The sequence below is a fragment of the Pungitius pungitius genome, chromosome 9 (genome assembly GCF_949316345.1).
Source record: "Pungitius pungitius chromosome 9, fPunPun2.1, whole genome shotgun sequence".
In the NCBI taxonomy this organism is placed as follows: Eukaryota; Metazoa; Chordata; class Actinopteri; order Perciformes; family Gasterosteidae; genus Pungitius; species Pungitius pungitius.
In genome coordinates this window covers 996224-1011639 of record NC_084908.1, presented here as the reverse complement: position 1 = coordinate 1011639, position 15416 = coordinate 996224, and the positions used below count along the sequence as shown (strand labels likewise).

The window sequence follows — 15416 nt, the reverse complement described above, 5'->3', positions numbered from 1 at the left end:
CCGTCAGAAGGTGACCTCCATCTCCACGCCGCCTTTGAACTACATTCCAGGATCTGATAAATGCTCTCAGGCCAATAAGCCCAGGTCAGTTTTTTTCCCCCCCTCCCATCATGCTTTGCGTCTCTGTACGTTGGCATTCTCAAATCTTGCAAAATGACCCATGAAGAAACCAAACACTCTGTAATGTAGAAATGGGCCGCAGCACTGGCGCTGCGTGCCTAATGCACGGCTCACCTTTGAGTACTCGTTGAAGGCATTTTTCACACAAATGTTTACAGCTTAAAGTAAATACACAAAAGTAAAAATAAAAACTTCCAAAGCTTTTATAGAAAACCCAGGAATGCAACGCCTCCGATGTGTTTGTTGTTGAGCATGAACACAGAAAGCCCTTTTTACACTTTGATTTTTTACTGGAACTGCGTTAAGCTCATATTTGCACCTTGTTGTTTCGTGTCCAAACGTCCACCAGGTGGGGGGGGGGGATGTTTGACTGAAGTCCATGTCGGTGTTGGGAGGGGATGGTTTTCTCCGGCCTCCTGCCCTTCACCCCCCCCCCCTTTGCCTGTACAGCATGTTTCAGTCCACGAAAAGCAGCGACAGGTTGTGCTGGAACATCAGAAGCAGCATAAGTGCCCCCCCCCTCCCCCCTCACTCACTCACTCACTCACTCAGGCCAAACCACAGCTCAATAAAACGCACCAAGCTGCTGCTGCAAAAACGTGTCGAACCAAAAGGATCATGATTGAATATAGAGCTGGGACGCAACAAAAAAAAAAGTTATTGGATTACATTTTGTTGGGATTTTTAATGTACAGTCACTTGAAATAATACTAAATGAATACACATTTCATCATTTAGAAAAAAGAAAACACTTCATACATTTGTTTAAAATGAACATTGCTGATCCGAACTGCAAAAAGCCATTTCACTTGCAAATAAGAGCAGGATATGGGAACTTTAAAAAACATCTTAGCCACAAAAACCCTTTTACAAATAGAGAGCAAATTCCTTTTAATTAAGATCGACAGGATACAACTTCCCCAAAGAAAAACCACTAATCGGAGCTCGCTAAACTTCACATTTCTATTTGATTCAAATTGACATGTTAACGGTTGGTTTAACTGATAAAATACTTAATGAAACAAAATGTCCCATTTTAAAATAACCAATAAAAGGCTACGGTGTGTATTTATTTAATATAGAGGATGCCAATGTATCTGTTGTAAAAGTGCATAAGAGCAGCAGCATTGCTGGGACAGTGTGGGACAAATGGGGGGGGGGGGGGGGGGGGGGGAAGGAGAAACCATATATATATATACACATACATGTATCCAAACATACACATATTTATATATGGAAAGTGTTGATCTAAATAAAGTGAACATTTTCCATCATGTGATTATGATTCTTAGGAAACATGTCAAAACAAAAAAATATTAAACCAAGTAAGGAAGTGTTACCTGTCGATGATTTAATATCAAACCTCATTCGAAGCTCCAAAACAACTCACCTGCTCCAGAGACCAAGATCACGTCTTTCAAAAATATGCTTGATATGTTGGTCAATCGAAAGATCAATTGAATGACAGCTATGCAGCCCAACACTGAAGATAATATCAAACAAGTAAACAGAACTAAAATTGCACTGAAGGCAACCACCAGGATTTGTATACACATATAAAAACATCATCATCATGTATCCCATCACCTGTGTAGGTTTGACTTTTCTCTTTTTTTTTTTTCTTCACACAAAAGCAATATAGAGGGGGGGGGGGGGGGAGGGGGCTGCACCTACCATTTCAGAGACAAGTCCACCTTGCTTTTTAGTGAGCGTGTGTGATTGGCATATTTCATATGTATACATTACTAGCGCAATGTTTAACAAATACTGCTGCCATTTGTTAAAAAGCTCTCAGTTCACCAACTACCTTATTTTACAACTGATATCGCAGGAGGAGAAGAAGAAGAAACTTAAACTGCAGTAATGATAAAAAAAAAAAGTTTTGAAATAATTTATATCTTTGTATTCTCATAGACAATTGTGTTTAGAAATGAACCACTGGATCACTCTAAATATAGGCACAGTATTTAAACATAAAAAATGTAAAAGAAAAGAAAGTATAAACAAGCCATCATTAGACCTTTGTTCACTGTGGTCAACAAGCAGTAACATAAGTTATCGTGAGCAAAGGTGATGTTAAAGAAAGTGAATATCAAAAGAAAATACAACAAAATGACAAAGTTAAAATCCCGGCAGCAGCAGTAAATGTGAAGTTCCAAAAATTGTTTGTTTTTTTGCATACAATTGTATCCTTGCTCACATAATAGATGCTTGTAATTACTGTAAATATATTGGCAATGGGAGTACAGTTTATATGGTTAAAAGACTTGCCACTTAGCTCACAGTTACTCAATATATATAACGTTATATATCTTCAGTTTTGGCAAAGAGATGGAAATATTTTCCTCTTGTATGATTCAGAATGAAAAAGGGGCAGGGAGGGGGGGGGGGGGCAGAGTTCCACTCCGGGGTAACTCAGTCAAAATCCCCAATAATTTTTCTATTCAAGGATGATGAAATAAACATTCTCTTCCTCCTCCTCCTCCTCCTCTTCTCGTAGCCACTGATTGTGGCGAGTCCGTTTTCTTTACAGTGCACGACACACCTAATGGGGACAGGCAGGCGAGACGGTTTAGAGCGGCTCAGACCATGGCACGGTACGGTCCCTGCATCTTCAGGAACTGGATGATGAAGGAGGGCCCCCCCGCCACGATCTGCGGCGGCAGGTGGCTGAGGGGACAGTTCTCGATGCTCATGATGGACAGCTTGCTGCAGAGGGCCAGCTCGAACGGTAGGCTGTGCAGGTTGGGATTGTCGTTGAGGTACAGTTCCTCCAGGTTCTCCAGCGTACCTGAGGACAGACGTAGGTGGCAGTTAGTCAGGGGGCTGGGGGGTACATCGGGACAAGCCAAAAAAAAACAACCACAGTGCATCCATGAACCAATCTGCTCCACAGGGCGGCGCGTGCACGGTGGCTTGCTACCTGCCATCGGCCTAAATGGTTTCTTTACTTTTACATTTGAAGCTGCTCGTTTATTAAACACCATAAAAAACGTTTTTTCCCCACATGTCAGAATGCGTGTAAGTCAAACTCTTTTAAAAACCATTAGTAGAAGCAAACCTACCCCACATACCACACTGAAGCCATGTTGAAAATGTCATTTTAAATACTTAAGAGATACCAAATTTACCTTCTAGATAACATCATTTTTAAAAAGCTATGCAAAGATTACAGTTCATCAAGCAGCTAGATGGTGTTGGGTTATCCAGCTTGTTGAAATGATGTAAAATAATCTGTTGGCAAGCTTCTTGTGTTTTAACATCGGGAGGCAAAGATACAACTAAGCAGAACCAAGTTCCATAACTATTTCTGATATGAACCACACATCATGGTCATTATTTATGTGGGATATTTTCTAATAAGCTTCCCCGATCAATGACATCACTACACAAGTGCAGCCTAATCTTTATCTACAAGTGTGCTGGACTTCTGGGTCAAGTCTGAATTCTCTAAAAATACACCCACCTTTAGCTTGTTCTTCTTTAATCTCTGAATTAACTCTGACCCTGACGAGTGAAGCCCCACTGGACCGATGGCTCAGAGGGGGGGGGGGGGGGGTCACAGCTGGGCCCAACGGTTAAGCTCTTAAATCCCATCGGCTTTTACATGGGAAACAATGATATATTTTGAATTCCAAAAGCTAAAAAGAATATGTAAATTATAATATTTAATAAAGGCAGCACTAATTTTTCAAATATGGTTGACAAAAATAAAAATGGATAACGTTAGATTATTAAGCCAACTTGGGCCCTTTACTAAAAATGTGCTGTTCACACATTGATGGTGGGTTTAAATAGAAATTTCAAGATTGTGTTTTGACTTGTCTCATAGAGTTGACCCACAACGAAGCGTCCCAGGATCAGCGCCACCCTCAGCCCTGTGATGTGGGGTTTGAGGGACGTACTTACCAATCTCCTCTGGGAGGTGCTGGAGCAGGTTCTCCCCCAAACCCAGATGAGTCAGGTTGGTGAGGTGGCCGATGCCTCTGGGTAACGTGGTCAGCTGATTATTTGTCAACACCAATTTCTAAATAAAAGAGTAAAAACCCAGTTTATAAAAGTGCACCAAAGGTTTGTTGAAATGAGAAAAGAATTAAAATAACGATTCAACGATGGATTCAGTTTTATCCATCGCCGCTGTCCTCGTGTGCATGATTCATCAAGTTGATGTTCCTTTAAAACTACTAATGCTTTGTATACAGCCTCGGATAAGGCTCCGTTTTGTGCTTGAGGATAATAATAATAATAATAATAATAATACAGCCGTAGGCCAAAGCGGTTTTTCTTACAGGCCTCATCAGCCATTAAATGAAGACAAGCCACAACCAAACGCCTTCAAATTCCTTAAAAGAACAAAAGGTTCCAACATATGTTGTATTCAAATACACAAGGGCAAAGGGCCAAATTTGCCCTGAAGAAATATCATTTTGCCCCGATATCACGAGGAGAGGGGCAAAAACTATTCATCAAATAAATCATTTCAAGATAATAAACTTAGTTAACTGTCTGTCAGGAGCCTGTTACGTTACATAGCTCTGATTAGCTATTTAACTAAAGTTGATAGATACGAAGGCTTGCTTGCTAGCTAACGTTAGCTAGCGTTGGACAGCGTGCAGTCAGTGAGAGATGTTTCTCCTCTCCTCCCTTACTACCATCTTCTGGTTAACAGCCAATCCTCTATTTGGGTAAAATACAATTAGTTGAGACTGTAGTTGACTGTTCAAGGTGTAAATGTGTTCTTTGTTTTTACAGAAGCTTGGAGTAATCAGCTCCATAACAGAGAGCCAACTGTGGAAACTGAATTGGATGCAAAGACGTTCTGCAGAAAAGTCAAGCTGTTTGACATCACTTCACACTAGAAACTACCAAGAAATAAAAAAAATTTAATGAGTCTGATTTATGTTTTCTGTTCATTTTGGTTCAAAGAAAATCTAAGAAAGACTTTGAATGTGTAGACTACTGCCTAATAGCTTCCATTTGATGCATATTACAGGAAGCCCATACAAGTATATTTTTTTAACTAAAGGCTCAATGTTATTTCACAAGTTTCAGTCAGTAAATATAAATGTTCTACCCTAGTTGTATCCATTGTACATCCATTGTACATCATTGTGTTAAAGACAAAACCAAAAGGCTGAAGTGTGGGTGAGACAGAGGGAACAGATTTGATTGAAAACGTACCTGGACATCTTTCAGATAAGCAATTTCATTAGGTAGACTCTCCAACTTGTTTTCCTCCAAGTCGAGCTCCCGCAGCTTTCTCAAGTTTCCAATACCGTGTGGTAACTTCTTGAGAAGATTATTGGATAGAATTAACACCTGTGAAGACAACAATAGTTCTTCAGAAACAGGTCTAAAGAAACAGTCACAATCATGTCTCAGCCATAAAGCAGCAGTTATCCATTTTTATTAAAAATCAAAAGTAAAACATGCGCTAGAGCTGCTAAATAAACATCTCTAAACCTAATGACACACAAAAGAAAATCTGTAATGAGATTTGCAGGCCAAATAAACAACTCACCTCCAGAGAGACCAAACCACACACGTCCTCGGGGATCTTCGTCAGCTGATTGGTTGCCAGGTTAAGCTCAACCATGCTGGTCCATGTGCCAAAGTCCAACGGCAGAGACGTTAACTGGTTGTCCTGAAAAAGACAATGGCACACCAGTAAGGGACGATTCAGAGTGAACACGAGGATAGTTCTGTTCCCGAGGCTCAGCAGAGCAGCTCCGTCACCTGGCACTGGGATAAGAGGTCCCAGCGGAGACCCAAACTACACCCAGCAGGAGCCCAGGTGTATGTCTGGCTTCAGGCCAAAACAAACCTCAACAGTCCGCCTTACTTCATATCAACAGCCGAGATAAAAAAATAAAAATAAACACAAAACACGCTACGGTGTTGAATTTAATTGGCTCAACTGGCGTGTAACACACGTGTTCTTTCTGAATTTGTTCCCAATGGGACCTTCATTCTCCCCCAATGAACAATGACACTCTTAAATGGTACACACAAATTAGGTTATTTAAAACAATGAAGACACCTTATGGTTTTAAGAATATGATTATATTGACCTTTTCAGCTCAGTTACAATACCAGAGACCTACGAGACAAAGGATCTTTAACCTCATTTCTATTCCTCTCGTTTCACTTTGGGGAAGATTTAAAACATTCAAATTCAGCATAGTTTCTACTCTGTTATGAAAATGTTAGAACCAGCTGACGTGTTCAATGTGTTAAATACAAATATACATTCCACACACACACCTTCATGTTGAGCTTGCTCAACACTTTGGCCCTGGAAAAGATGCCAAAGGGGATCTTGTTGATGCGGTTGTGCTCCATGTTGAGGGAATAGATGGTGGAGAACTGGGACGGTCCACCCACGGGGTACGATTGGAAGCAGTTCCTCGCCAATGTCAGACTTGTCAGATTCACCAAACTTGACAGTAAACCCTGGTCAAGCACAACAAATGGATTTGTATTAGTGTAGCGTTTTTCTGGTCTCTCGACCACTCAAAGCTTCTAGCACACAGACACATCGGCATGTCCTAGAACAGTCAGGGAACCGCCAACCTTCTCATTAAGGGGCGCCGTTTCGCTGATCCAGATTTGCAGAAACCAATTGGTACGGATGTGAGTTTATAGCCTGGGATTTGTGTTAGGATCAACTTTTAATAAATGATAAACCATTGCACAATGGCCTCATCCAAACATTGGTTGTCTTTGTCGGTCAAAGGGAGGCTTGTATCACGTAGACACAGAAATGACATGTCGTAGTGTAAAAAAAAAAGAATACACAGAAGATACAGCGATTTATTTTGTCTAAAAAAAATAAAAAATAAACGTTAGACCTGTCATATAGGAAAGGTAGTCTTAAATTTCTTCTGTAGTGAAATTGCGCTATATTGAAATTTCTAGAGGAACGGTTAGAAAAATAAAATGAATTTTAAACGTTTCCACCAACCTCTGGCAACACTGAAATGTTGTTGTTTTCCAGGTTCAGCTCCTCAAGCTCTCGACATTTGGCTAACGATCGAGGGATGGCCGACAATCTATTGTATCGAAGACCTAAGCGATTTATGCTTGCCAGGTTGCCTACAAAGACAAAAGAACAACACATCCATAGTTACATTTTTTTAACCGTTACACGATACCTCTGCTTATATCATCACATTACAAACAAATTACCTATAGTCTCTGGGAGGTCCAAGAGCTCATTGTGCTGCAAGTCGAGGTTGGTTATCTGTGTGCAATTCCCAATCTCCTTGGGTAGGTGCTCCAGCTGGTTATGGGCCACATCCAGAGTTATGAGGTTGCATAGCTCCCCTGCAGAGAAATGGACACCGAATTCATACATTATCTAATCTAAGACGAAAGCACTTTCAGTGACACACCCTCTGCTGCACTGAGGAAACACATTCATTCATCTCATTGCCTCTTCACAACACCCTGATGCCAGCAGTGCAAACCCACTGTCTTATGAAGTGTTCCTTTCGTAACATCTACAGCCGAGCCAGTGAGGATAAGCCCAAATGGACTTGGTTTCAAAAGCCACACTCTTCAGGTGTGGGAACCTTTCTGAGAGAGGAGAGCAAATCAATGTGAACGAGCCCCGCCTCTCCCAGCAGTCACGGAGCACGTCGCCCTGCCGACGGTTGATGCCCCTGGGCCAACCTCGCCCACTGTCCCTGCACTTATTTGTTTTATTTATTTGGGATATTTTCTAATTCTAATGTCTAAATATTCTGAAAAAAATCTATTTCAATATTGTTTATGACAATTCGTTTTTTGGTACAGAAATCACACAACAAAAAGTAGTTATTGTGACAGCCCGAGAACTAAGAAACCATCATCTGACTGAAGCTAAGGCGGAGTATTTTTAAGTGACAAATGAGCAGGAGGAGGAAGCCACAATGGGATTCAAATGAAAGTGCGGGCAGACACCGACTGAGCCAGTGACAGATACCTGTTGAAGAACTACTTTTTACTGAAGTAAAAAGAGTAATTACCATTACAGATAAAACTCTTTCATTCCAAATATTACTAAACTTACATAATCAGGAAAATGTGAGCCTACCTAAACTATAAAAATAGACCACTTGTTATGCATCGAAATGAGCTCTTTGATTGTGACATAATTACGGTGTAGTACAATACGACCGGTGTGATACGATGGTTTAATTTACTGTCAAATATCGCATTACATTTCATATTCTCATAAATAAATGCACTGAAGTGAACATAGCATTAACAAGGACGCCACCGGGGATCTTAGTACATAGGTCCTGCTCACCAATCTCTGCAGGCAGCTGTTTGATCTTGTTCTCCCGGATGCTGAGCATAGTGAGCTTAGACAAGTTTCGGATGTCCCTCTCCACCGCCGTGATGCGGTTGAAGCGCAAGTACAGCGTGGTAAGAGACGTCAGCCGGTAGACGACAGCCGGTATCTCCCTCAGCTTATTGTGCCGGAGGTCGAGCATCCGGAGCTTCTTAAGAGAGTCCAGGGAGTCGGGCAAGCTGGTCAGGGAGTTCTCGCTCAGGGCTAAAGTGACCAGCCCCGACAGGCAGCCAACCTCTGCCGGCAGGCTCTGCAGCTTGTTGCTGTATAGGTAGAGTTCAGCCAGCTGCGTGAGCTCCTTGATGGAGCTGGGCAGGATGTGAATGGACCGCTTCGATAGGTCCAGTCTCATTGAGTTCTCCTCCCGGCACTTGTTGAGCTCTTTGATCACATCAGCGTTGCTGGACTTCTTGCGCGTACCGGCGGCCGGGTTCGGCCGCTTTATCGTGTTGTCGACGGAGAAGGCAACGCCCGGCGTGGAGCTGCTGGTGTCCTTCTTTCCTTCTTTGGGGTCTTTCCCTTTGGTCTTGGTTTCTTTGCCCCCATCCTTGACTAAGCCGGCTAGAGCCCTGGCCTCCTTTTCCCTTTCTTTCCCCGCTGGACCACCTTTGGGGTCCTTTTCTTTCAAATCTTTTTCTTTGCCTAAAGTACTACTCATGTCGACGCTATCGAGTCTCCAGCAGAGTTGCACATGGGAGTCTCTATTGTCAGGTTACTTTTTCAGGGAAAGGAGACGGTCAGCCAAGAAGGCCCTTAAAGGAAACATCCCTGTACAGACCCACGCAGTTATGATTTCTCCTTTAAAAAATATTAAAAAAAAGACTTGTGACCCCAAGTTTTTGAGATATTCTGTTAAAATGCCATGGGAGAAAAAATCCTTTGAAGTAGCTGGACTATGGCACCCATGGGCCACATGCTTTAGTGTTTGAACAGCATACAATCCCTGGAACTTCAGATGCAAGTTATTTCAGGCTTCAATGATCTTCATAGATTTTAGAATCCTTGGAATCTGTTGTTGCTGTTGGGAGAAATAAAAACACATTTAGTTTGTATTTAGAATTTCATTTTCACATTTAACATTTGCAGCACTATGAATTAAGACACTTGGAAACCTATCTGGTCTACAGATTTGTCAATGTTTCTGTTGTTTCAGAATATGGATAGAATGTTCCTTAGGCTTATTCTTAATTATTTACTGTTAATTTCCAGACAGATATAAACTAATCGCTTCCAAAGGAAACAACAAATTTTCTTCTGGATTTTTTGTCCTTGTGCATCCAAAACGCATAATGTTTCTCACAAAAAGACACTGCTCATCACAATTTAATGAAAACGATCTGATTATATGGAGTATACTTCCACTGTTAGAGAAGAATGGGGAAAATGCAAATAAACTGCCTTTATTGCATCCGATACATAATTTTAAAAAATGAGTAAGTCCTGTATATTCCAAAAATACATTTCTCCAGTCATACTCTAACCAACTAGGAAATTATTTTTCAAAAAGAAATCAAATTAATTGAGATGAAAAACACACTATGTAAACGTGCTCAGCTGCACATACATTTGAAGAGTGTGACAGTCCTATGCCTCATGTACTAAATGATATGCTACAATGCAAATGTTATTATGATAAAATGTATTGAAAAGGATCAGGCTTTATCTTTCCAAATCTGATGTGCATTTACTCTGGCAGGCCACATTCAAGAACTCAGCCCACCAAAAAATAAATAGGTGAGATTTTAAAAAGCTATAAGCAGCTTCAAATACTTAAGACAAACACACACACACACACACCGATGTTTTTAGTTTAAAATATTCTCATGCAGGTAAGAAATAATTTGAAAAAGAGCACATCAAAACCTTTATGACAACACTTAGATTCTTTTTATGAAAAATCATAAATATATTTTTGAGTAAACAATGATTTGAACGAACTTCAACTCTGACGTGTTACGGGTTAAGAAAAAACCCAAATAAATAGAATAACAAAAGGAGACCCAAAACCCCGATAAGATCCGTCCTTGTTCATGAAACACTTCAACAGGTTTGGTGGGTTGTAAGTACCACAATGTGCAAGTACAAGCAAAGCTGCTGAATGTACCTGACGCCAACTTACCACTCCTAAACAAACATGGCCCAGCGGTTGTTGACATTACTCTTTGCCTACAGCCCCACCTTTTAATGCATTTGGATAGTTAGCCATCCCTTAGACAGCCTGTAACACGACAAGCATGTTGCATATGTCTGCTGTAAAGACCAACAGACCACAAAAAAACTTTTTGGAACTAAATGACAATTGCATGGTCTCTGGTAAGTCTCTATTGCTGGTCTCTGTTTGAAGCTCTCCAGCACTAGTACAAGCTAAGCTGTGACAAAAAGAGACCGGTTTGGCTCAGGATCACAGTTAAGTGAAAAGGTTAGGACTTCTGGGAGTAATCTTTAGAAATGGCCTTCAAAGCATGAAGTTCCCACAACAGGTCATGCAAACTTTTAGAAAAAAATAAATGTAGGATCAATAGCAGCACCCTAAGATGACAGAATGCCTGACTGTTCTGTAAATAAAAAGGGTATCCACTGCTCTTTCACACCTTCATAAATAAGAAAGTTAACACGAAACCCTGACTGCAAGGGGCATTCCTGTGTTTGAAATTATTATGAGAACAACCAGGCCACCCCAACTCCTGGAGCTATCTAAACCAAACTGCAAGCAACTTCCTTTTACGGTTGTACTCTCCAAGTCCCTGTCCTGGTACATCACATGGTTTATAGCAAGCTGCATATAACCGTTATCCGAGAAGATTCATTTCTGAGCTAAAAAATAGTTCTGCCACTTTCTGCTTGAACCTAAGAATACACCAAACAGGGAAAAAAAGGATAGATTTAGCAATTTTAACTTTAATTGACATCTATGACCATCGTATTAATATTATAGGTCTAGGCAAAAAAAGTATCTCATGCAGAAGCTCTTGGATATTGATTGGAAGATAAATAAAAATCAAATATCTCTCCCAAACCAAAAGCAGGTATACTCTTAGTTGCATCTGTTAAATACGTGCAACACCAAAACAACAAAAATAAAAAAGACAAGCCCCAGGACCAAACTTGCACATGTTCAAAGAGTTATATTAAGACGATAGTAATCATTTATAAAGATACAAATAAAAGGTTGAACATGTACAGCTCCGGAGAAACACTAATGCATAGTCATCATCAACGTTAACACCACCATAAAGTGCCAATACACAGTTCATGGCACTTGCAAACCACATAAAAACGAAGGAGGTTTCCTTCAGGGATATATTGGGCCCCCAGACAATGCTAGTGCACACAGGCCTAAGTATCACTGGCTGTTCTCCTGCTTTTGTTTGTCCATTACAATGCCTTCTGGATTCAATAAGAAATGCATCACTGTAAGCACTGTGCGCCCATCACCGAATACCGTCAAGCAAATATTACGGTAGAATTGCTATAATATCACGACATGTACTAAAAAGAAAAACACGGCTTCTGGGTTTCTGATTGACAGCAAGTGCAAGAATATACATTATGATGACCTGGCACGTCAGTGAAAGTGGTCGTCTGTGTAATATTTGGGGTGGAGAGCAAACCAGAGGTGAGGTGGCATCTGTCTGCTAACGTTACGACTCGACCATCCACTGGACGCATCTAGCGGTCACTTCGATGGCGACAAATCTTTGGAAACAAAGTCGGGAAAACCGATTAGCCTTTTGAAATTGATAGATGTAGACAACATTCTTACCTAAGGAACGCACGTATGGGTTGGAATCGCAGTTTGAATGAACTATCACTAACGTTATTGTGACAAAAAAGGACGCTACCTAGACGCGAAAAGTAATAATGCTGCCCAACGTAATAAGTTAAAACCATGGGCAACAGTCAACGTTAACTAACGTTTACCAAGTATCGTTAGCCAACTCACGTAGACTGGAAATGTCTAACGTTAGCTAAGCCAGCTTAGAAAAAGGAACTGGGACAACATATGCAAGTTAGCTAACGTAATGTATCAATACACATCTCGAGGGGGCTAAAGAGGCACAGGCTGGGCCTACTGAAACGACTACCAGGGAAGGACATAAAAGCAGCTTAGATAAACGTCAACAGCCAAGCAAACGTCAGTGATGCCAGACGGCTAACTTGCTAACGTCAGCTAGCGAGCAAGTTAGCCTACCAGCTAACAGCATTTCAACCAGCAAGATAACGACTCAAACGAGGAAAAACGCCAACGTCTCACGGGACATGACACAACAAACGTGAATCGCCGCTCGCAGGACACAGTGCTGGTGCTCTCGAGGCTTTTTTTCTGGTATATTTACGCACATCCAGCGTTTAGCTTTCAGCAGAGCTAGCGGAGTGTAGGCCCTGGGCAGAGCGGCTGTCGTACACGGACCGACCCATCAGCCGTGAGGTGGACCGGGAGGAGGAAACCTCTACTGCAGCCAGCGGAACGCCGTCGGGCAGCGGACACCAGAAGGGAAGACCGCCGTTGGGTGGATTTGTTTTCCCGAGCTTAGCGGCCACTTGCGGCACACAGGGTGCAAACTAACTGCAACACGGCAGACAAACCCGTTCCCGTGTTGAATATGCGCCGAGGAAAAAAAGAAAACACTGAGAAAAAAACAGCGGCCATTCCGAAGCGGAACAAAAGAGTGCGTTCGTACTCACCCCCCCGAAATGACACTAAAACGTTTACTCACGCAGTAACAAGAAAGCTGCGGGGGTGTGGTATCTAGATAGCGGGGCTGTGGGGGTAACACGTCCACTGTTGATGGGGTAATTATATCGCTGTTTTACCTTCAGAGGTGTGACTCCGACATCCTTTCTGCTTCCTCCTCTTGTCCTACACTACTGCTCCGCTCCCTCCCTCCGCCGCCACCGACCGAACTGCGTCATTCGCACGCCGAACCAATGTTATCACGAGACTTTGAAATACAATCAAAAATTCGTAGAAAAAACATTGGCTTGGTTTGTTCAATATATCTTACACAATTACTTTTTATATTATTACTTTGTTTCAGGTTGGTAATAGATAATACTTGAATAGAGAATATAGTGTACGCAAAATTCTGAAAATAATATTTTTTTGCATAATAATGTGTGTTTGCTCTGATCATTCCCAAGAAATGTAACTTATTTTGTTAAAAATCTTATATTTACTATCTTCTCAATAACAACACAGTTAACACAGATATATAAATGCAAATATTTGTTATTTTAAAAGTGGAACTTTACGTATTTTGAAATGATATAATGTACAGAAATTCTTAAATATAGCTGTCCAATTGTTATATCAGTGAACAGTACAAAACGTTACTCTGAAATGCAGTGTAATGTAAGAATAAAGTAGCCTAAACTTAAGTGCATACATACATAAATTGTACACTACATTCACTTAAAACGTATTACTATGTGTGCAAAACTGTTATTTAAACGGATTTACAGTGAATGGTGAGAAAAAAAGCGAAGAAAAAAGGACCCTCTGTGATGATGTGATAGTAATAGATCCAGAGGGGGGCAGTAATGTGATATAATGGTAATGTACTGCCGTAAAATACCAACGAAGAAAATGACGCGGAGGAAAAGGTCACGTGATTTAGTTGACTTGACAACCCTTTAAATCTCTTCCTAGTGCTAAAGGTGGGATTATTTTATAACTCTTTAGGTGATTGAAAACGATTCCGTTTTTTATTTAGTCTTTTTAACGTGTTCACTCACGTACACGGAAATATATAGCAGTGTATGGTCAGTGCATTTCTCTGGTTATCTGTCAAAAGAGACGTAACCACCGCTGAGTAACGTTAAATGGCGTGTTGCTACCTGCTAAACCCAGCTAGCGATGGCTAGTTTTGTGTTGAGCTTACGTTAACAGCCAATTTACCTATAATTTTAAAATTTACGAGGTTCGAGTAGTTAATATTTATGTAAACGTCCTAGTCATTCACATAGCCCTAAGATAACGTATTGTCAACCTGAAAGCTTTCGCTTTAACCACCCTGTGGAAAACGGGATAAAGAAGTGAAAATTTAACATAATATAGCAGCTAAATTTCACAAATACACCACAAGACAGTGCTACGTTATCTTATGTTTCCTTTCATGTCAGGCTGTTTGGATTTTATTACGGTGTCAGACTGCCAAACAATAACGTTAAGCTTTACTGATATGTATTAACGCTAACTGACCTAACATTAGACGCATCGTCAAAGTTTAAGTCATTTCACTATCCCCCTTCTTCCGGAACCTCTAATGTGATCACCGTTCGGATAAACGTGCTTAAGTCTAAACTAAACCTGTAACGGTAAAACCAAATCATGCCTGGCTGCGATCCCTTAATTTCCTTCTTTTTTTATTCTATTTGTGTTGGTAAATAACACTAAAATACACACGACAGCATTAGCAGCTAGTTAGATGACCTTACAATATCACATTTTAAAATAGTTGGCATATCTTCTTAAACATTTGCAAATAACAAGTGCAAGGCTATGTCCGATCAAATGTTTAATGTTTTAAATAATGTGTTTACTGTACCGTTTCAGCAAGCACTCAGAGGACACAATGCCAGAGGTCAAGTCAATATTCAGAGAAGTTCTGCCTAAACAAGGTTTGTATCACAGCAGTTAGCTAATTGGACAACAGTAGATCCAAACAAAAGACTGTCTGCTCGATATCACATGTGAACTGTTTAACTTTGCAAGCTTTTGCCCATTTCTAGTCAGTGGGGGCTCTGTGCTATTGGTTCGCTCTTTACAGTCTTTTACAGTTCAACACAGACTCAGTTTCTGTATAAACGGTTGTGTAATATGGGTCAATACTTTTCTGGTGTTGTAGTTGAAATTATTTCTAATGGGTACAAGTTGTTCAACGGCGGAGCAACAGATGAGTGAACTTTTCAGATGTTGCATTTAGTGAGTGCTTGTTAAGAATGGACCATCAGTGTA

General features: G+C 40.8%; 1 protein-coding gene across 3 annotated transcripts; it reads right to left on the bottom strand.

The window, feature by feature from the left end:
* Positions 1–651: 651 nt before the first annotated feature.
* shoc2 (SHOC2 leucine rich repeat scaffold protein) lies at positions 652–13357 on the bottom strand. Of its 3 annotated transcripts, none has more exons than XM_037470899.2 (9): positions 13274–13357; positions 8414–9476; positions 7309–7446; positions 7085–7215; positions 6385–6573; positions 5642–5764; positions 5302–5439; positions 4030–4147; positions 652–2911 (listed from the first exon to the last, which is right to left on the bottom strand). In XM_037470899.2, exons 2-9 carry the CDS (start codon positions 9114–9116, stop codon positions 2703–2705), a joined length of 1749 nt encoding a protein of 582 aa, XP_037326796.1. In that variant the 5' UTR covers positions 9117–9476; positions 13274–13357; the 3' UTR covers positions 652–2702. The 3 variants fall into 3 exon arrangements, with proteins under 3 accessions (XP_037326796.1, XP_037326797.1, XP_037326798.1); XM_037470900.2 differs by lacking the exon at positions 13274–13357 and adding an exon at positions 13177–13245; XM_037470901.2 differs by lacking the exon at positions 13274–13357 and adding an exon at positions 12800–13155.
* Between the last annotated feature and the right edge of the window lie 2059 nt (positions 13358–15416).